Genomic DNA, 22,635 nt, shown 5'->3' with positions numbered 1-22,635 from the left:
TTAAACTACATCATTCCTGGGGGTACAATTAGATAAAAAGCTTACCTTACTGAGTGGGGGATGTTGCAAGATACTACTGCTATGCTCTCAGAACTATTACAGGTACTATGAGGCAATCTTGTTGGTCTATCATACTTTTACAGTCTCGTATGAAATAGGTATGAAATATTGTTTTGGGAAAATTCTATAAAAAACTATAGAGTATTTCTTTCAAAGTAATGATGTTTACCGAATATATAATAATGTATTAAATTATAATATTTCAACTTCACGTCATAATAACGAAACCGATTTACTCTGTTTTACACTTCTATTTTCATTCTTATTAAAGCTTTCTGCGTGGTTAATATGGTGAGCATTTCTAGAAAAAATAGTTGATGCGCATTTTATGAAAGTTGAACACCTTGCCAAACTAACTTTAGATGACAGTATGTTTAGAAAAATGAACATTTATTAACAAATAAATATTACAAAAGTTATGGAGTTTAAATGGAAATCGTAATACACAGTTTTGAATTAAATATATATATTTTTTAATCTTCAGGGCGTTTCAAACTTTGTTCGTCACGTCTCGTATGAAGAAACGAAAAAAAAGTTCGTTTAATCAAACTTCGTGCTTGTTCTTCCAGATAAGTTCACCAAAATTGAAAATTACTCTCTCTTACTACTCGCCATTGAATCTCCTACACAAGTAGATAGTATACAAGCAATAATGACTTCAAAAGATTAATTAAACATGTAATGACATGGGCTTCAAATCAAAAACTAACTATTATTACCAATATTACTAGAAGTGTATTTTATTCAAAAGCAAAAATTACACCTCAGAATAAATAAGTCATTTTGCAAAGTAGAGAGAGAGATGCATTATTCAATATAAAAAAGGAGCTCTCTATAAACAAAGTAGTTTTTCTTCAGGATCTAGCAGTAATTCTTTTTTTCATTTCTTTAACCAAAAAGTAAGGGGCAAAGTGTGAAATACCCTGTACTTATGTGATTTTTCAAAAATAATTAACACATCATCTTACATACACACTAGGAAGTTAAAGTATTTCTAGTAAGTCTTTTGGGTCTCATTTACAATTCATCCTTACTACTATCATCTAAATCAATATCTGAGAGATCAATATCTTCTTCCAAAGGCAACTCTCCATCCTTACCATCCCAAGGCTCTGAAGTTAATATTGTGGGAATAGCTTGTCCTTTTACTGGAGCAGTATTGCCTTTGCCGTAGGATAAATCTCTGAAAAAAAAATGCATTTAGTTAGATTGTGACGCTACTAAAAACCTGTAAATTTAATGGTACTAAGGGCGTATATCATTATTAGATTACCAATTATCGATAATAAACTACCGGCCAAATCAACAGCATAACGTTCATTTTTACTCTAACTTTAAACATATATAACTTTTACGTATAAACATATATTTAAAGACCATTTGAGTTTGTAATTCAAGTCACCAATTCACACAATGTTTTTGAATCTCAAAACACTAAAAAAAGTCCACAACAGGGTGATTTAAAACCTCCTGCATATTTACCAAAGTTTCACTTCCTGGAGCCTTGTGTTACATACATATAACATAAGAGAAAGGGCATTCTTATTGTGCCATATTTCTAATAGATTTAAACTATATTTAAATACGAATGAGAAACTGCTTTTTTTTTTGCAATTTCAAACGGCAAAATGGAATCTGGATGGTTGTTTGATTTTCGCATACATTTTTATCGCCCACGTGCGAAAAGAGCCGACCATTCCCGCCCATAATGTAAATAATCCATCGAAATTAAGAACATCTCACACTTTTTGTCAATGTTTTTTTGTGTTATCATGTACTTAGATAACTAGTTTTTGCAAGTATATATTTACTTTGTGAAAAACACAAATATATTCTTAGTTACATATCTTTTAAGTGATACAGGTATTACACAGTCTTCAGAACCTAAACAAAAAATCCATTTGGCACAGTCCTAACAGAAATAGAGTTTGAAGAAGCCTTTTACAAAACACATACAAATTTCACCAATCAAATAATCAAGACACTAATGAATTTGTGATGATAACTGTAAATAGTGACGATACTAGTGATTCTTCTACAAGATATTAGGACGGAATTGGAGAGGATTTTTAAGGCTAAGAATCCCAGTCATTATCCAAAAATTTGCATTTTGAGGTTAATTGGGCCAGCAGTTTATTATGGTAATTTTATTAAAAAACACTTAACATTTTCTACCAATGGTAAAATTGTGATATAAAAGCACACATTGCTGACAAAAGAAACTCACCTCAAAAATTCATAAATTCCATCCTTGGAAAAGGAACCTCTCAATATTGAATACTTCATCTTCTTGGGGTTGATCACAGCCATAGCAGGGTAGCCAAATCCTCCAATATCAACAGCATTTTCCAATTCCACTTGCGCCCCAGCTTCAGCCCAAATCCAACCCCACAGCTTCTTCTTGAATTTTTCTCCCAACTCAGTTAAAATCTTAATATATTCATTTCGGCATTCAGACTGGCAATCAAGAATATGAGGCAAAACAGCCACAACACATAATGGCTTCTGCTCACACTGTTCTTTGAATTGGTCTTGAGATATAATTTGAGTAACTTCAGGAGCTGAAATGCTATCTGCTAATTTATCCAATGCCCATTGTACAATTTCACTGGAAGTCCTTCCTCCATCATATTCTTCTGCAGATGATTTCAGACCAGAACCAAAGAATTTAATAGTTGGGTAGCCTTGGATTTGATAAATGCTAGCTTTTTCTTTATGAACTGTGGCATCTAAGGCTCCAAGTTTAACTTTGCCTTTGAGTTCTGTGGCAGCTTTACTCCAGTGTGGAGCCAAGTTCTTGCAGTGGCCACACCACGGGGCAAAGAACTCAACTAACCACAGATCATCTGACTGTAGTACTAATTTGTCAAAGTTGCTGTCAGTTAGTTCTATTACATCACTGCTAGAACCCTATATAGAGAACTTTAGTTGTGATTTTAAAAAATATAAGGCAAACATACACTAGAAGATCCACCTGATGATCCACCACTTCCACCTCCTAAAGCAGCTTTTGCTTTAGCTTTTGCTGCAGTTAAACCAGCATTGACAATGGCTTCAGCTGTACGACTCCCTTGGTAATCTTCAGGCTTATTTTTGTTGCCACCAAATATCTTAATAGTTGGGAAACCTCTGACCTCATATTGGCCAGCAAGTCCCTTATGTTCATCAGCATTTACAGCTCCCATTTTTATTATCCCCTACAAATTAATTAAGGATGTAAAATTATTGAAAGCTCTATGGTGTAGAACCCACCTTTAATGCATTAGCAGCTTTGGTATATTCTGGAACCAGGCTCTGGCAATGGCCACACCAAGGGGCAAAGAATTCCACAATCCAGATTTCATCCCCTTTGATAACTTGACTATCAAAGTTGCTAGGTGTTAGCTCTACAACATTACCTCGGGAGGGGTAAAGGGCCCAGGAGTCGGCAGCAAATAAGACTAAACCTGTAAAACATTGAAAAACAAAGGTTGTTTACTCCTACACAAGAAAAAATTAGGTAATGACGCGACACATTAGTTTAATTTTGATAACTTACAAAGAACTCTAATCATTATGCTGGTAGTAACAGACAATTCTGGGAGTTTAGATGTGCGTGTCTTCAGAATTTCAATTTTTTAATAATTTGTTGATGATGAATACAGGCCGGTGTTCTCGATTTTTTTCTCTCCTATCCACCGCAAAATAATTTTCGTGGTTGTCTGTTATTGGTTGATTAATGAATGACGTAATGACAGATGACACAATTGCAGAGGAGTGGAAGTTCACTCCATGCAGTGGCGGCACATAGGCAGGGAATGGAAATGAAACTTTTGTGCGGGCAAATCGTCAAAATTTAGGAACAATGTAACTTAAGTTTTAATAGTTTTTATTGATTCGAAACTACAAAAAGGTATAATAATTTTACATGTAGGATGATTAATTTCTATTCCGTTACAAAAATGGTTTAATAATTACTGGTTGGAGTTTCTTTCCGCCACTGCCGGTCATAGAGCATTGTCAAATCTTCGCTCAATCAATAAAAACGTCTTGGAGAATATCAGATTAATTTTAAAATAATTAAAGGCATCTTCCATTAAACTGCCCTAAAAAGCGTCGTCCGACAGATTATTTATTACTCTAAACTTCAGTTTCAGTATTTAAGGTGATTCTAACGTTAGGAAAATGCTAACAGCTAATAAAGTTTTTGAAATAAGTATTTTTCCGTGGCTTCCAAACCAATCCGAAATATCAAAACTAACGGCGATATATTTAAATTTATTTTTAGTTTTTCACAATTCAACGGCATATAATTTTTTTCTCATAAATATTCAACAACCTACTGACACACGTGTCTCTGAGGAACCTAAAGCTATCTTTGTTAAATGATGCCTCTCGTCTAGTTATTAACATCTACAAAAGTTAGTTGGAGTATAACTAGCGATTCCGTAGAACTTTCATATTTGCCATAGTATTTTAACACTCTATTTCTGTTAGTACTGATGTTTACAAAAAGTCTCAGAGAAAAAGTTTATTCTTTTAAATCCTTATTTTCAAGGTGGAAGGATTTCACCATTTTTAGATATATTGTATATTTGTATATATATACATTGATTTTGTATAAATTAAAAATTTCAGTAATATGAAGCAGTTCGTTATTACGAAAACCTCTGATGAGCCCACAGAATCGGCAACATGTTTGTAATTGATAGTTATAATAATTTCTGATATAGACAACACACAATACAACAAGGGAAGAGGCGCAGGTTGAAATTCCGAGGCGCATAGTTCAGATACTTTAAATTCAAACATCCAGTCCTGTCTAAGTGTAAAGTATCCGGTGTATACGGACGGAGGGTCAGAATGAATAGAGCCGTAAAACGAGTCATACACGATTTACATTTTTCAGTTTGGTGGGCATTAAACGGTGACTGCACACATATCGTTCTCATCGGTAGTTGGTATTAGTACCTACAGGAGCTTTGCTGAGTGACAAGAAAATGCTAAAACGGAATAAAACGTTTATTTTCTTTATATGTAAGTGCAAGTTTGGCATTTTTCATTCAACAAGTGGTGAAGAGAGCCTTAATTAATAATGCTTCTTTCAGGCTTCTTAGGACTCTTTCCCCTCGAAGTGTTGCTTCAAAGGAGAGGCTACTACAATTACAGTGAAAGGGGTAAGAAAAGGTTTTTTTTTAACGTATTTAGGTATAATTATGCATTTTGAATTTCTTTTGATAATATTTAGCATCAACTGACAAAAATGTTATGCATTCCAGTACCTGCAACAGATATACGCGTTTGCAAGCAATATAGTATGTATTTTATCCGATTTAAAATGTTGTCAATACAATATATTTTCATAATATATTAATAAGATTTAAAAACGCTAATTATCAGAATTACTTAAGTAATTGAACTGTGACTGTAGCAGGAAATTTTGCCAATTTTTCCATTATAACACAATACACACCCATTATTTTATTAGCACGTTTTTGTCAGTGTTTATTTGCTACGCAAACATGTAATAATTCTGCTTTCTATGTTGTTGAGATATTATTTTGAGTAACTCTATTTCAAACAAGAGATGTTTTATCAAGTTAGCACTTCCTATGAGATAATAAATATTATATCTATCTAATTAATTATATTATATTCCATATACTTACGCACGCTGATTTTACCGATTTCTATGTTTTCTTTGAATTCTCATGAGCAATTCCTTCAACATAAGATTATCGTGGGAACTGACTTTCTAGCATTTCCTTTCCTAGATTAAATTAGGAATACGAATACGTGGCATTTATGAGCATATTTGATGATGTTTACACATACGTAGGTGTACAGAATGGTTTAATCTTGGAAGTCTTAGGTCTAGGGAGGATATTGATACTGCCTGTGAATCAGTAACTACCGATAATTTTATCACCTTATTACCATATGTGAAATTTACAATTAATCATTAATTACTCATAGGCACATACTTTTTATGAAACAAATGTAACTTTTGTTGTTGTTTAAGGTCATAAAAATGTTTATATCTGTAAATTTGATGATCATAAAATTTTAGACTACAATCCCGTGTCTTTGAAAGCTCAGACTACAGCGAACTGGAAGACTGCTGCCATAATTGTGCTGGGTGTCCTAATATTAGGGGCCATTTGCTATGGCACTAATTGTCTCTATATTTGCCAACTGCTCCTCTGCAAGCGCACAGAAAATAAATACACTAAGATGGACCTAACTTCTCAAGTCTGACTGGAACTGAGGTGCCAAAAATGGTTTTTGTCTGTGTTCAAATTAATATTAACTCTCTATACAATAATAAGATGTAAAATTTGACCTGTTTAGATTGATTAAGATAAGTTTTATTTGTTCTCAATTTAGTGTAATAGTTGAAGTTACTAAAGATTTATTTCTCATCAAACAATATGGACTCAAGTAGGTAGGATACGTATAGTAGCAAGTTTTTTATACTTGGAAATTATTCTACTTAAGTATAGGTAGATTACAATGCGCTTATTTTTTAAATTTGTATATTTTCTGAATTTTATTTCCTCTTTGCTAAAACGTGATTGTAACATTGTTAAATCTTTAAATAGTTTATTCATGTAAGGCCCTAAGATGTGAATACGCTATGAAAATTCGGTACTTTCTGAGAAAACGTAATACTGAGACTTCGTATTAATAAGACTTAATTAAATCATAGGTTATGGCTCCTCAAATATATAAATTATATTTTACTCAATTAGTGTTACTTAATATAATAAATATTATTATATCTTCAGCTTAAATTAATATTTGTATTCTCGCTTTATAATTTTGAATTCATAATCTTATGACGTCATTTCATTTACGTTATATTTTAAAATAATATAAAAATTTGTCAGGCACGTCGGTATTGACACATCAGGTCATTGCCATGGCAACAAGTCAATATCAATATAAATAAATGTACTGAAATTAAATTTGCAAAAAAACTACAGGATAAAACATCACAAAATGTTCTTATATCTAAGCAAAAAGGTAATTTAACATTCTTAATCTTTAATAAAACTCGCTAAGTTCTTCCTGACAGATTGCAATCCCCAATAACACAAGAATATATTCCCTGGACTGGAACAAAAATGATGGCTACATTGCAGTTGGCGGCGACAATGGACTTTTGAAAGTTCTTAAACTGGATTCAGGTAAGTTTCTCGGGGTATTCAATCTCAAAATATAACAGACACTTGCTAAAGGTTCCGATAGTGGCCTAAAGAGTAGAAAACTTGCTGCAACAAGTAATTTATCAATGAATCAAACACTTGAAGGTCATACTGATACTATTAGAGTTCTAACTTGGAATGAGCCCCATAAAAAACTTACCACAAGCGACTCTCATGGAGTCATTATTGTGTGGATGCTTTATAAGGTGCCTCAAAGTTATTTTAATAGTTCATTTGTATACTAACATAACAAATTAGGGGGCATGGTATGAAGAAATGATTAATAACCGCAAGAAGTCAACAGTGGTAGGTATGGACTGGAGTAGTGATGGACAAAAAATTTGCATAATCTATGAAGATGGGGCAGTAATTGTGGGTTGCGTGGGAGGTAATAGAATTTGGGGCAAGGAGTTGAAACATGTTCCTCTTTGTGGAGTTCAGTGGTCTCCAGATGGAAAACTTCTCTTATTTGCCTTGAAAACTGGCCAACTTCATTTATATGATAATCAAGGGAACTTTGTTATGAAATTAGCTATTTTTTGTCATGATATCCAATATGATTCTATACCAATTGTTGGGATTGATTGGTACAATGGGGCTGGAGGCTTTATGCATTCCATGTGCCCTACTTTGGCTATATGTTTTGAGAGTGGAAAAGCTCAACTTATGAGAAGTGAAAATGATTCCAGTAAGTAATTGCTGAGTTGATTATATATGGAGAAATAGGGCATGAATAAATTCCAGATCCAGTATTATTTGATACCAAAATGTTTGTGGTGCATTGTAGTTGGAACCATAATGGATCTTTGTTAGCTATTTGTGGTAAACAATTTTCAGAAGAAAAAGGTGTAAATATGGTCCAGTTTTATAATCCATTTGGAGAGGTAAGCTCCATTAGATAGAGATTATAGAAAATATATAAAATAAAGTATACATTTCTAGCATCTAAGAACATTGAAAGTACCAGGTTCTTCAATATCTTGTTGTGTATGGGAGGGTGGTTCTTTGCGAGTTGCTTTAGCTGTTGATTCTTTTGTATATTTTGCCAATATTCGCCCTGATTATAAATGGTGCTATTTTAAAAAGACTGTCGTCTACACGTCTTGTAGACCTGGAAGATCTGGTATTTGTATGACTTTTTGGGACACCACTAATAATTTGGTATTTAAATATCCCTAATTTCCTACTTAAGCTGTAATTTGCAAATTTTAAGTGTCATACCAAATGGGCTAGCACCCTTTATTCTATATCATCTTATGGAGATCATTGCATTACTGCAACTCAGTCAGATGCAGATAATATTGGCAAATATGCCTTGATATTATATAATACTTTGGGCACTCCAGTAGATGGAAAATACATTAATATAGAACCATTAGCAGTTGCAATGAACTCATATCAAGTTTTTGCTGCCTCAAAAAACAATTTTGTAGTCTGGCATTATAAAACTCCGAAGTCAATTAGTGGTAAATTTTATTTATAATAATAATATTTAAATACATAGAAAATTTCAGTGGGAGCAGCTCGATCGCGAATGTATCACATTGATGATAATCCTTCGGGAGCGGTGGAAATTATTCAAGATCTTGACAGTTCCTGCAAAAATACAGTGAGCACTCATCAAACCATTGATCCAATTTGTTGTCTAACATCTTCAGACACCTGCCTTATAATTGGAAGAGAATCTGGGCTAATTCACTATTATGTCCTGCCTCACATTGTTTTAACAAACCGCTACAAAATAGCAACTAGACCTCATAAAATAGTGCTCAATTGCAATTCTTCGTAAGTGGTATTATGCCAGGCAATTCAGATTTTCGGACGATTTTAACAGGATATCGAATGTCCAAAAATAAAGAAAAAAGTTTATATGAATGTATATATTTTAAAGCTTCATTATCAAAATACAAAATGATAAACTTTTAAATTTGGTCGGTTTTTTGTATCTACCACTTATGGATTTATAGATATTTCTCTGATATTTTTAGTTTATGAAAACTTATGTCCATTATTAAATACTTTAAAGCATGGAAAAAATTATAATATTCCTAATATTAGGCACCTTTTAACTAGTTTATATAAAAAAAGAAAAAAAAATTCCTATATGTGTGAAAAATTATAGATATTGTTCCTGAAAATGAATGAGTTTTATCGCCTTTTAAAGTTTTCCGATTTAAATCTGAAGCACTCTTTAGAGCTATAACGTATCTCAATAATAAAGATGTTGTGTTTAGGAGGCTGTCAGTGATTGATGTATCAGGAGTAATGACCGTTCTAGACATATCTGAAGGTTCAGGAAGACCATCCACAAGCACTGAAGGAAATAAACTGGAGAGAAAAGATGTATGGGCAATGTGCTGGGCTTCTGATAATCCTCAACTCCTGGCCATAATGGAAAAAACTAGAATGTATATCTTTAAAGGAATATATCCTGAGGAACCTGTCGCTTGTTCAGGGTATATTTGCAGCTTTAACGTCAGTGTCTCTTGATCTGGTTGTGTGGTGAATGAAAATAATAAATTTCAGGACTTAGAAGTTGAAACGGTTCTACTAGATGAAGTCATTGATAATCCTGAAAAGCCCAGCAAAGATTATTTGATAAAACTGGAAATTAAAAGTCTGAGAGATACGAGGCAGCTTTTGGAGAAAGTCGGTATCAATGAAGCGGCTCAGTTTGTTGAGGATAACAGACATCCAAGGCTTTGGTAAATTCCCATTGAAATTTTACTGTTGTTGAAATATTAAAAATTTTAGGATATTGGTAGCCGAAGCAGCTTTAAAAGAAATGAATTTGAATACTGCAGACGCCTGCTTTGTAAGAGCTAAAGATTATGCAAAAGTACAGTTTGTTAAAAAACTAAGGAATATTAGCAACGATGCGATAAGAAAGGCTCGTGTGGCTACGTATTTTAAAAATTTCGACGAGGCTGAAAAAATTTACATGGAGGCAGATAGAAGGTTTTAAGAGATTTCTTTAAAAAAAAATAGGTTTAATCTAATTTACGATTTTTTATAGTGATTTGGCGTTAACTTTACGTCAAACTTTGGGAGATTGGTTCAGGGTGATTCAAATTTTGAAAAACGGGGCTACTGCTCCAGATTACCTTTTAAAGACTGCTTATAACTCTACTGCGGACTATTTTTCTCATTTCAATAACTGGTACTTAAAATTATTCCTTTAACCCCCCACACAAACCTGTAAAAGATAACTGTTTAAGGGGTTCGGCTATTGAATACTATGAATTGGCAAAAAACACCTCTAAGATCATAGATTGCTATTACCATCTAGAAGATTGGAAAAATTTAGAACTAATTATTGAACAGCTTCCAGAGGAGGATCCTCTTTTAGAAAAAATTGGAGATATGTTTGCCTCAAGTGCAGTTCATATGGAGGCGGTTAAAGCTTATATCAAAGTATTTAAGACTATAATCACAGAATAAGGAAAGGTTATAAAAGTCCTGTGCAATGCTTAAACTGGCATAAAAAAAGAAACCGTTTTACAACACTCGTTTTGCCAATTGTGTTGTTCGTACATATATTGCTTAGGTTACTTTTTGATGATTTTATAATTTGCAGGGTTTTGAATATTCTAATTTTTTCGAGTTTATAGAGGCCGGAGAAATTTCATGGGGAATGTTGACAGCAGGTTTGTGTATTTAAATATTTTATTTATTTGGCGGGTTAGATACTTATGGATGAGTGGAAATTGTGTATTCCAAATGTTTTAAATAATATCAAATCCTCTACGTTTCGAATTATATGTTGTCGTTATAATGGCTGCCAATTCAGATTTAGAGATAAAATATCCGTTCTGTGCGACGATGTGTTTGTGCCTTCAATTTTGTCTTTCATCCTCTTAGTCTGTGCATCATAATTAATTGTTCCGCATAATTCACATTAGTATTTTGATACGACTTCTTGTGACGCTGAAAGATATTCTGATTGTTCACCTGATAGTTACTTATAAGATGATTTCTCTCTTGTTTTAAACAAATTATTTTAGACCTTGCTTTTATTATTTTTTAGTTTATTATCATATTTGCATATTGCAACTTGATGCTGGTGTTAGTAATTTCCTTTCAACAGATGGACATCAATTTATGTTTATTGAAAGGTAAAGTCGGGCAATTTGAGGCCAATTCATACGAATTGCATGGAAAAGGTTTCTAAAAAGATACTGACGCAAGTGACGTATCTTCAATGGACAGACCAAACTTTAAATCCAAAAGCTCAATTCATTATTATTATCATTATTATATCGAAAATTGTCATCAGTCATATGAGACAAACTTAGCCAAATTGCAATCTGTTTTCAGAAAGATTACTTCTGGCGAGAAAATTAGCTTTTCGCTGTTCTATAACGTAGAGGTGCTTTCGATAGAAACGTCGACTTATATCGATGCACCTAATAATTATTTTATTCATTCGTATTACTAAATACCAGTAATGCCAATATAATTGCACGTGTGGATGGGTAGGTGCGTTTAATGGACGCTATTTTGAATCTGGAATTTGTTACTTTTTGCGAAAGTCGCGAACGACTTTGACTCGACTGTACACGTTAATTCAGGTTAAGGGAGAGACGTTTTACAGTGACTTTAAATATTCAATACTGAGTACAGTTACCAAGTTGTCTATCTGTAGGAGCCCTAAGGATTGTTGAGCATTGCGCGCGCTTCTATAATGTTTTCTTATTATATGCTACAGCTAATTAGAAATTTGCTTACCACTCTTAATTTAGGTGGGAAAAGTGAAATCGGCAATTGATTTATGTATTTTGCATAACCGGTGGGATGTTGCAATAGATTTAGCTAAAAAATACAACATCACTAAAATATCAGATTTGTTGCTTAAGTACACTAATCATTTAATTGAGCAGAAGCAAGTTATGACGGCTATTGAAATAAATATTCAAGCCAAATTCTACTTAAGAGCTGCTGAGCAGGCTTTTCGGGTTTGTAATACAATTATGTTTTTTCTTTGAAATTACCTTCAAACATGGTTTTAGTTGGCAGACTTAGAAGTTAAGAAACCAAACAAAAGCTTAGTTAAGATTAAAAAGCATTATGTGTACGCAGCGCGCTTGGTGGAGATGCATAAAAGTTGTACAAATACAGGTAACACGACAAAAAATCAGTACTTCGTTTAGTAATTACAGTTTTTTTTTACTAGGTGACACATCTAGTTATGACCCATTGTTATACGAAAATGCTTGGCGTGGAGCTGAAGCGTACCATTACTATATTTTGGCTCAACATCAACTTTACAATGGAAAAATTCATGATGCATTGTGCATTTCTTTCAAACTGCAAGAGTACACAGACTTTATCCCCGAATGTGACATTTACTCTTTATTGTCCCTCACTGCTTGCCTAGATAGATCATTTGCTATTTGTTCCAAAGCGCTTATGAAGGTTAAATCTCTGAACGAGGTGAAGCGTTTTATTTATTTAAAATGTTCAAAAAATATTTAATTTTAAATTTATACTACAGATTATATCTCCTGATAAGGCACAGTACTGCAAACTAGCTTGGGATATTTTTAGGCAAAATGAGCCCATAAACATAAAAAAGAAGCTGATAAAGTGTGACAACTGCAAAAATAGCGTTGAAGATTGGTAAGCGTTTCCAATTTATTTAGATGGTTATTTTCGTATCAACGATTAGATTGTTGATTTATCTATTTAAAATTCCTTACTAACTCAAATTTCTCAGGAATACTGCGTGTACAAGCTGCAAAATTCATTTTCCCACTTGTGTAGCCACTGGTTTGTCTATTGTGGGAGCTCCTATTTGGTCTTGCAGAGTGTGCAAACATCCAGCATTTCAAAGAAAGATGGAGCTACTTAATATTTGTCCCTTATGTCATGCTAAACATGATAGGTAGTAATTTACAGGTTTTGATAATTGTATCAAGGAACCTTTTAAACAAAAACTTCTATACCTGGTCTAATTAAACACTTATTACCATTGAAAAGTATTTATTAATACAGCTATAGAAAAATATTGCCAAAATAAGAGATATTTCAGATGCCACTAAGGAGTAAAAATTATTAAAGCAATACCATGACTATGCCAATTAAATAATGTAATCAATAAATGGAAATTTACAGCTGTTTATAACCTGGATGAGAGCCTGTCAGTGGCTTTCTTAATAAAAATACTATCAATATTTTTAAAAACATTTTTAGCTGCCTGAGAAGCATCTATACAGTAATGAATACCCCGAATTTGATAATAGTCCACTAGCGGTTTAGTTTGAGTATGATATGTTGTCAATCTCTTTTTTAATGCTTCCACATTGTCATCTGACCTCCTTATTAAAGGCTCCCCAGTAAGATCATCTGCCATAGGCTTTTTTGGAGGAGCAAATTCTTCATGATAGGACCTGCCACTAGCTGGATGAATTAAGCGGCCAGTGATGCGGCGAAAAAGCAAATTATCATCTATTCCAAACTCAATCACTGCATCAAGCTGGGTATGTCTTCTTTCTAGCAAGTCATCAAGCTAAAATGTGCAACCTTCTAATGATAATGCAGTTAGTGGTTAGATTATGATTAGTACCTTCTCAGCCTGTACAACAGTCCTTGGGAATCCATCAAGCAAAAAGCCATTTTTGCACTCTGCCTTATCCAAGTTCTTGTCTATCATGTTTACCACCAAATCGTCGCTGACTAATTTGCCTTCATCCATCACTTTCTTCAATTTGGAGCCCAAGTCTGATCCTGAAGATATCTCAGCCCTCAACATATCACCTGTCGAAAGATGACACACACAAAACTTATCTTTTAACCAAGCAGCCTGAAAAAGTTTCTGTTGGAAATGTTTCAATTAAACTAATCTTCTAACATACCATGGTGCCCTTCCCTGAACCAGGGGGGCCCAATAGGACTGCATTAACGCCTGGAGTGGAATTAGTCGTAGCTTCAGGGGCGGCTTCTTTTCTAGCTTCTAATGGTGCCATTTTAAGAGGAGCTGAATACCAACACTTCCAATAGGTAGTGAGCTGTGTGTGCTATTACATAAATGACCTCTAAACGTCGATAACCTTACGATCTAATATATGGTATTGTCAACTTGATTATTGAAATAAAAATAATTTTCAAATGTTGTTTAACCTCCTTTTTGGAAAGATACCATGCCATTTAAAACTCTGCTGCCATCTAACGATAAAGATTTATATTGATCTAAATGGATGATTGTGTGTTAAAGATCTCTCTTTTCTTTATTCTCATAGAGGGCGACATAGAAATTAATGATGAACATTAGGGTTTCAGGTGAAGGATCCTTTGACCTATTTTTCCCGGAGGACTGAATTATAATAATTACGACCTGAATTCCTAATCAAATGTGAACGAGTAAACTGCATTAGATTAGAATTAGCATATTTTACATACTGTTTTCATTATTCAATAGAATGGGTGTGAATCATTAAAAAAAAAAACGCGCAGCAGGCCGTGAACCCTAAACATACAGCGTTGATAAGCAATTTGCCGTTTATCATTAAGCATCTGACAAATAGTTAATAACAGATGAATTTATCCCAGACGTGCCCCTGATATTTTAACTGTTTCTTGAAATTGAACATGGGATTTATTTTTTCTTAAAACGCATTCATGCATTTAATACAATTCGATTATTTTAATAAAGGAGATGTGTGCAGGTCAAGGGAAGATTTTCAAAAATAAACGAGAACTATTGGAGCATACAGCTAGCAGTGACGTCAAAATTAGCGCAAGTCCGAAGTCCGTCTCTGAACAAGAAGATTTGAACATTGTTGCCAATTTGTTTTAATTGTAGTATTTGTTGGACTTTTAATCACAGCAACAAATCATTTTATCATCGCAGACACCAAAATTATTACAGTTGACAAAAACATTGTTAAAATTTCAATTGTTAGTTGCCTAAAAGTCAATCAAAAACCACATATTATTTTGCGAATTAATTCATAAAAAAAATTGTTGATGTAATGAAGATTTTACCCACTAATGTCGAATAGATATTATAGATGACACACATTTTGCAGGAGCTTGAAAAATTAGTTTGTCATAAAGTTTAAAGTAACGGAGAAACTTAAAAGAGGCGTTCAAATTAATTAGCAAAATTTAAAATGAATGTTTTTTTTAATGTGTTTACAGCAAGTGAGAAAATTATAATATTGATTTGGCAACATCGTATCAGAAGGAGTAAAAATCAGTTGTTTAGCAAGGGAAAAGACCTGCGCTGCTTGTGAATCTAAACTTGAAAGTGTCGTGCGACGAATGGTGTAGTGTAGTGCAGGGGACGAGAAATTGTAATTTCCTGGGTCATTGTTTAAATTACGCGTCTCAAAATCATTTATACGTTAAACAAATTAATGGTTACGTTTTTATGACAATCTAAAATGTCATCCCCAAGTGCTGGCAAGAGACGAATGGACACTGACGTTATTAAACTGTATCCTTTTTTCCTTTGTGCCTTGTGAAAAATGTAAACACTAAAATGTCAGCTGATTGTCAGATGTGGTAGACTCCTAAGTTGAACCTTTTTCAATTCCTTTCTCTCGACTCGTTGTTGAGTATATCTATTTCCAATTCTCAGACTATTTTTAAAGCATTCGTTCATTTACAGCTGATTGTCAACAATATGCTTGTTTTTATTTTTAAATTTTCTTTAACTTTTTCCCAGCATTGAGAGCAAACACGAGGTGACGATCCTTGGGGGACTCAATGAATTTTGCGTCAAATTTTATGGTCCTCGTGGAAGTAAGTTTGTTTACGTTTACCATATCTATTAATAAGTAAGTGAATCTCCTATCTTTCAGCTGATTAAGTATCTATTATATTATTATGGTTATTGGAGACATAAACCTACCCTGCATATTGCGATTGAACCTAAAAGCATATCATAACATTATGACTGTGACAAGTTCAAATCTTATGTTTTTAAAAATCTAGAACTAAATGTTTATAATACTTATAAATGAAAATCAACAAAATGTTGTATGTAACAAAAATATCTATAAATAGTGTTTAAGGAGTGAATCCATAAATAACAGTGATTAACAATAGAGGCTTAAACAAAGTTATGATTACAAATTGCTCATTAATATGCATTTAAGTCCTAACATTTTTCCGTCGACTGTGTCGCTAACCATCAAAAAGTGGTAGAACATTTTTACTTTAAATTTTAGAGTTCACTTTGATTACACTTCACTGCATTTACAGATTGAGAAAACCTCTGTGTCAAAAAATAAAACCTTCATAAATGACACATACTAAATATGGGAAGCGTATGTAGGTGTTATAGTTAGTCGGGTGCAAGCAGTCGTGACGCCACTAATGCAGAATACGGAAGTTTAGACGTTCAAAAAATTCTCACAGAGTGCGCTAATATGGCCGCCGAAAGCCATTTTATTTGTTGTCACATGTCATAATAAAACAAGGATAGTTAAAAAAAGGCCATGTTGCGGCATATGGTGTGCACTGGTGCGGGTGCCAGAATACGCCATAAACTAAAGGGTTTAAAAGTTTCCCGTTGAAAAAGATGGAGCTATTGTGATTTATGAACAGTAATGGGTTCAATTAATTCCATATTTTATAAAGTATGTTACTAAAATGTTTGGTTGAGAGAAGTGAAGTCTTATCAAATTAAATAAGGCCAGTGTTATAAAAAATAGTTTGGAAAATGTTTTATTAGTGATTATATTTTCAATCATTCAATGGTTGATATTTTCAGTACAGTTTTTAGAATTAATCGGCTCTTTACTTTAAATTTTTGTTAACTCTTAATGCTAAGGGTCTAAATGATTTGTCATCTCAAACAATATTGAAAATCTATGAGAGTTGTTTTTTGTTTGTATCCTATAGCATCTATTACACAGAAAATTTGCAGCTCCAACTGAGACGACATATTGTTTATACTTTCAACCTTAGGAATAAACGTAAATTTCAAATTATTATTTATTTAATAAATTTTAGGAGGTGTGAAGAAAGCATTGAGAGTTTTTTTTTAAACTTCAATACCCTATATATTATCAATTATTTTTTCATTATTTGTATTCTATGAAAAAATTATACATAACTAGCAACCCACTGATAGACTTGTGAAAAATGCAAAATTGTGCATTTGGCATACTATACCTGTACTTACTGCTTGGGTAAAGAAACAACAGGTAATAGTTATTTACGTCACAAGCCAAGTAGGTAGTTTATTACAGCACAAGTTTTTTTTCAGGCAGCAGCAACAATACTTAATAAATGCGCATCGAATAATATTTTATTTTCTTCTGTCGTTTAATTTACAAAGCATTTGTATTCTGATGGATATTTACCTGCATATCATAATTTATATAATAAAATGTAAAACAAACTATATTTCTTGAAAATATGGTGAACGTATTTTTATTTCGATTTGTCATTAAGTTCTGGTCGAATATCATATTTATTTTTATAGAAATTTGACTTATTTACAAACAAATAAGTTAATATTGCAATGCTCCGATTAAACAATAAATTCTTAATGAGTCCAATTAACAAACATTACACTATCATATACTTTAAAGTTCGTTTTGTGTATTTTATGTAAAATGTTTTATATTTTCGTATTGTACATTAATGGTGGTCATTAATTCAATATTTTGTATATATTAACAGAATTTGTTAGTACTCAGTCGACGGAAAAAATTGTTATTACAAACATGTTGCCTAGGTAGTGTACCGTATAAAAACTCACAATTTCACTAATCAAATTCATAATAATTTTATTTTACTTAGCTCCTTATGAAGGTGGAATTTGGAAAGTAAGAGTTCATCTGCCTGAGCACTACCCATTTAAGTCACCTAGCATAGGATTTATGAACAGGGTGTATCATCCCAACATTGATGAAGTTTCAGGCACTGTGTGTCTTGATGTTATCAATCAAGCTTGGACTGCTTTATATGGTAAAAACTCCTCATACAACGTGCAAATAAGAATTCAATATTGCAGTCTTTATGAATCATTTAAACACATTTCTATTTTAAAGATAGCAATAGTAGAATCTTTGATACAATGTAATTTAGGTAGGTACTCAAAAATCATATTATGTTTCTAGATTTGTCTAATATATTTGAGTCATTTTTACCACAACTATTAACTTATCCAAATCCCATTGATCCACTTAATGGAGATGCCGCTGCCATGTACCTTCACAAGCCTGAAGAATACAAGAAAAAAGTTTCAGGTATGAGCGATTAGTATTTATTTTATTAAAGTAGTTTTTAAAATATTATTCTGGAATTAGAATATGTGAGAAAATATGCTACAGAAGAAGCCCTTCGAAGCGGTGAAAATGTTAGTTCAGACAGTGAGTCAAGTATGTCAGATTTCTCAGAAAATGAAGCAGAAGATATGGAGTTATAACGACGGCTGTCATATCTTTTACGCGAAATTTCGATAACTCGCTCAATAGGACTTCCTCAGCCGTCGGATAATATGGGATTTATTGTGTGTTTATCGAGTGTTTTACAGGTCGCTTGTTTAGTGCGTTCATAGCTTATTATTTGTCCAGTCTCCCTTGATTTTCAGAAAGCCAAGATATCACCATAAAAATTTACTATAATCCCTCAATTAACCATTTTATTTTATAAAGTATAAAGCTTAACTTGTGTCAAAAACTATCTATACTGTGACTGGAAATCCGATGTAAAGATTTGATAGCCCAACCCAGTGATTTGAATTTAAAGGAGCCTATCCCATTGGATAATCAGACTTGGGTGTTGACAGTTTTTGTCTAATTTAAAATAATTTTGGTCACTAAACTAAAGGAAATTTTTTCTATCTAAATACTGGGAGACCGAAATCTAATGGACATAGTCTGATATCATCCCTCAAACCCAAAAATTTACGTTTTGTGGTATACAAATCAAATTTTGAAAAATATGCCACGATTCCCGGCGTTTTGGAATATCCGTAATAAAAAAACATTCATTAGAGTATAACAGATTTGTTTTTAATAGATTCAACATAATTTAATCTTTTTGTCAGTTTTATTATTTACAATTGAAAAAAATAAAATTTTGAGCAATAATGTTCTTTGAAAAATAACGTAAAAAATTAATTCATATTTGTCAAAAATGTATCGGTCAAAAGATAATCAATGTTTTGTCAAGAATATTCCGAAAATAATAAATTCATGATCAACTTTTCGAAATTCGATTGGTACACGGGGAGAAAAAAAAATTAAAATATCATGAAATGTCAATTTATATGTAATTGTGGTATGAGAAAGTAAATGTCATAGGTTGGTGAAAAGGTAATTTTAAGCATATTTCCATCTTGAATGGAAAATATACCTTGCCGTTTAAACCACGTACGTTGGTAGTAATTCCTGCCGATCGTAAAATGACATTTGAAATCAGCTATATATTATTTTCATTATGTCATATTAATGTTCCAAATTTGAATTTTCGATGAGTAATAATCAGTGATACGTTACTGTACATTCGATTTGGGACACCCAGAATAATAGACTATTTTAACATCTTAAACAAGTGATTTTGAGGGTCTCTTTATTTCTTAAGAGACACCAATCATAAAGTTTATTGCGTTAATTTTTATTTTCATTATGTATATGTATATATTTTGATTAGCAATCAGTGTATTTGGGTTACATTCATAGAGAGAATAACAGTCTTTTTTTAAGTGATTTTTTTTTCTTTGAGTGCGTTGTACAGGATGTTGTAGAAATAAATATCAATAAATGCAAAGGCAAATAAACTTTTGATTACATATTAAGGAAATCAATATAAACATGTGGGTCCGCAAAAAATTGCTTAGACAATTTCTAATGCTATTAAATATATAAGTTTAATTATTAAAATTGCGAATTAAAGTACTTTTCATTTTTTAAGCCTTGTCTAAATGTAAAGTTTTGTAGTCATTTTTACAGGATCTAAGGAAATTACCAACGAGACTAACATATGTATATACATCGTGAGGTTATATTAGTCAAACTTTCGCGCAGTCTTTTGATCAGACGACTTGTTTGTGTCTTTTTTGAATACAAAGCTCCAGACTTTCCGTCTTTTGCAAGATTTTTAAAATAAATTCAGTGTGATTGAATGTCGCATTTTTTTAAACATCTGTACTTGTCTTAACATCGAGGTTTTTGTAGATCCATGTTTATATTGATTTTCTTCATATTTGGTTAAATTTTATTTGCCTCTATATTTAGAGTATTTATTTCTGGGATAATTCTATATAATTTGAGTGTGATTTCACTGACAAAGATTTCAAGTGCCTGGAACGTTAGAGAACAAGGCAGGAAGTGCTTTGCCAGTGCCATTAAGTCTTCAGTTTGTGAAAAATTATTATATAAGTTATAAAACATTAATTTATATATATATATATATATATATATATATATATTTATATATATGTATATATATGTATTTATATATATTTATTTATATATATATATATATATATATATATATATATATATATAAATGCATATAAATTATACTTTACGTTTCTAATTTATTATTTTTAGGCTTGTTTTGGCAAATGTAGATATTCAATTTTATAAGCTATATAGTATAAATACATACTACTCATGTATGTTAAGTTTTAAGCCAGTGATAACCCGTTTAGGAATATCTTTGGGCCTCCTGGTGTAATTTTTGGAGATATTGAGTTAATGTGTTGCCAAATAATATTTATTTTAAATGGATTCACAAGTTTTCACTAGAGATATTGTTCTGTATTATGTAATTTATAGACATCAAATTTCATAACCATTTTATTAGTTGAATAAATGATTATGAACAATGTTGAATTGGTTCTCAATACAAGTTTCAAAGTGATAAAGACTTCAGTTAATGAATTTTAATTGTTCATTATTCGACCATTATTCATTAATGCTACAAAAGCCATATTTGCTTATCTCAATTTTATCTAAAATTTGATACGGGTTTTATTGAGCAGTTTGCAATTCAAATTAATTTTTTGTTGGCATTCTTTGACCTACTCTTACGGTGATTTCCATAGGACGCTTGGGACGAGTTGACTGGGAGATTTTTCAGGTAAATGTGTAAGGTATCATGATGTTTTCCAGTCAACCTAGAGTTGAGAGCGCTATCGCAATCGCTATTAGCGTTGCCTTAACCAGATTATTATTTCTGTATATAAATTGTAGTCTTAGAACGCAAATTGAGAAGTATTGCCGTTGAAAATTAAAATCATGGAAGTCAGATTTCGTAGTCGTACTTTATCAGAAAAAATCGGTATGCATGAGCATTTTTGCCGAAGTAAATCAAACGCAATAAAGAACTTCACATTCTAAATGAGCGTATATTTTTCTAGATGTCTGCTTGCCCGTTATTAGAGATGAAGTTTCTTCTTATTTAACTTCCCTAAAACGAGTGGTAAAACACAACATTGGACGAGTTTCTCATTAGATTGATGTAAGCTTATTATTGGGTTAATAATACCAGGTAAGGTTAATATTAGCAGCTTGATATATGTATCCAATTCAGTATATAAAATATAAAAAATTGTTACTTCTCATTTCCTATAACAGCTGACTTTTATTGGCTGCATATATTTGGCTTCTAATACATATCCCGCATTAATTAAATGAGCTCTTAATAACATATTTTTATATAGATAATATAATTATTTGGTGTGATTTTCATAATTTTAAAATAACACTTAATAAGATCTTACCCGACGATTTCGTGTAGGTGTTAGTGAATAAAATAATCGTACCTACAAATAAGACAGCAATTATTGAATGTATTATATTGTGTGCTCAGTATTATAATATTGACACCATTTTGATCGAGTTAGTTGTATATCAGCTCAGCGGTTACAAAATATTTTGAAATTTTCTACTTCCTTCAGGTTTGAATCACTGTTAATTATTGCTGGTAAGGTAAATGAGCATCTGTTTATCTCTATTACCTGACTGTTGTGGAAACTTTTTATTAAAAAATAAATTAAAATTTTACTAACATGTAGACATATGAATATTTAAGTTAAGCTCCAAAAATGCATCACGGTTTTATTTTTAATTACGGAACATAAAATCCTCTAAAATGTAATAGTTCTTTAAGGGTGATTATTAAAAAAAATTCAAGTAACCGTTGGAAATATCAGAGGCATGTCTTAAATAAATCCATTTTTAATCTTTATCACTATCAAAGACGATTGATGGTTAATGCTAGCTGGCTACTGCAATCTTTTTTAATGACCACCCGTTATTATTTGTAGCGTACTTATTACTTATCCAATAAAACATTTATTTAAAATTATTTTATCTTTCATTGGTAGATCCCCTTAAGATTGCAGGAGTTCAATAATAGGAATGTGTTTGGCATTGAGCAAATGACTAATATTTATCTTTACATGGTTTTATAGGCCAAA

The 22,635-nt window shown here is 32.2% G+C and overlaps 4 protein-coding genes across 5 annotated transcripts; 2 read left to right on the top strand and 2 right to left on the bottom strand.

Annotated features, from left to right (window-relative positions):
* Window positions 1–433: 433 nt before the first annotated feature.
* CaBP1 (Protein disulfide-isomerase A6 homolog CaBP1) lies at window positions 434–3,775 on the bottom strand. The gene is made up of 5 exons (XM_066299411.1): window positions 3,599–3,775; window positions 3,313–3,506; window positions 3,021–3,257; window positions 2,288–2,970; window positions 434–1,243 (listed from the first exon to the last, which is right to left on the bottom strand). Exons 1-5 carry the CDS (start codon window positions 3,612–3,614, stop codon window positions 1,078–1,080), a joined length of 1,296 nt encoding a protein of 431 aa, XP_066155508.1. The 5' UTR covers window positions 3,615–3,775; the 3' UTR covers window positions 434–1,077.
* A 1,029-nt stretch (window positions 3,776–4,804) lies between these two features.
* Oseg4 (intraflagellar transport protein Oseg4) lies at window positions 4,805–13,225 on the top strand. The gene is made up of 20 exons (XM_066299398.1): window positions 4,805–5,076; window positions 5,148–5,216; window positions 6,110–7,065; window positions 7,118–7,229; window positions 7,281–7,453; window positions 7,506–7,935; window positions 7,992–8,131; window positions 8,190–8,408; window positions 8,461–8,713; window positions 8,762–9,032; window positions 9,482–9,722; window positions 9,774–9,952; window positions 10,002–10,205; window positions 10,264–10,407; window positions 10,466–10,661; window positions 11,990–12,202; window positions 12,257–12,365; window positions 12,421–12,680; window positions 12,742–12,866; window positions 12,964–13,225. The coding sequence occupies exons 3-20, from the start codon at window positions 7,042–7,044 to the stop codon at window positions 13,133–13,135; spliced, it is 3,465 nt and encodes a 1,154-aa protein (XP_066155495.1). The 5' UTR covers window positions 4,805–5,076; window positions 5,148–5,216; window positions 6,110–7,041; the 3' UTR covers window positions 13,136–13,225.
* Ak2 (Adenylate kinase 2) lies at window positions 13,210–14,236 on the bottom strand. The gene is made up of 3 exons (XM_066299418.1): window positions 14,102–14,236; window positions 13,813–14,049; window positions 13,210–13,755 (listed from the first exon to the last, which is right to left on the bottom strand). The coding sequence occupies exons 1-3, from the start codon at window positions 14,210–14,212 to the stop codon at window positions 13,366–13,368; spliced, it is 738 nt and encodes a 245-aa protein (XP_066155515.1). The 5' UTR covers window positions 14,213–14,236; the 3' UTR covers window positions 13,210–13,365.
* A 1,198-nt stretch (window positions 14,237–15,434) lies between these two features.
* On the top strand, window positions 15,435–22,523 carry UbcE2H (ubiquitin conjugating enzyme E2H). Of its 2 annotated transcripts, none has more exons than XM_066299420.1 (5): window positions 15,435–15,684; window positions 15,916–15,992; window positions 18,003–18,170; window positions 18,323–18,451; window positions 21,574–22,523. In XM_066299420.1, exons 1-5 carry the CDS (start codon window positions 15,632–15,634, stop codon window positions 21,666–21,668), a joined length of 522 nt encoding a protein of 173 aa, XP_066155517.1. In that variant the 5' UTR covers window positions 15,435–15,631; the 3' UTR covers window positions 21,669–22,523. The 2 variants fall into 2 exon arrangements, with proteins under 2 accessions (XP_066155517.1, XP_066155516.1); XM_066299419.1 differs by having other exon boundaries at window positions 15,437–15,684; window positions 18,512–22,523.
* Window positions 22,524–22,635: the final 112 nt, after the last annotated feature.

Source organism: Euwallacea fornicatus, chromosome 33 (genome assembly GCF_040115645.1).
Source record: "Euwallacea fornicatus isolate EFF26 chromosome 33, ASM4011564v1, whole genome shotgun sequence".
Lineage (NCBI taxonomy): Eukaryota > Metazoa > Arthropoda > Insecta > Coleoptera > Curculionidae > Euwallacea > Euwallacea fornicatus.
The sequence above is the reverse complement of the archived record's forward strand: the minus strand, read 5'-3'. Positions and strand labels throughout refer to the sequence as shown.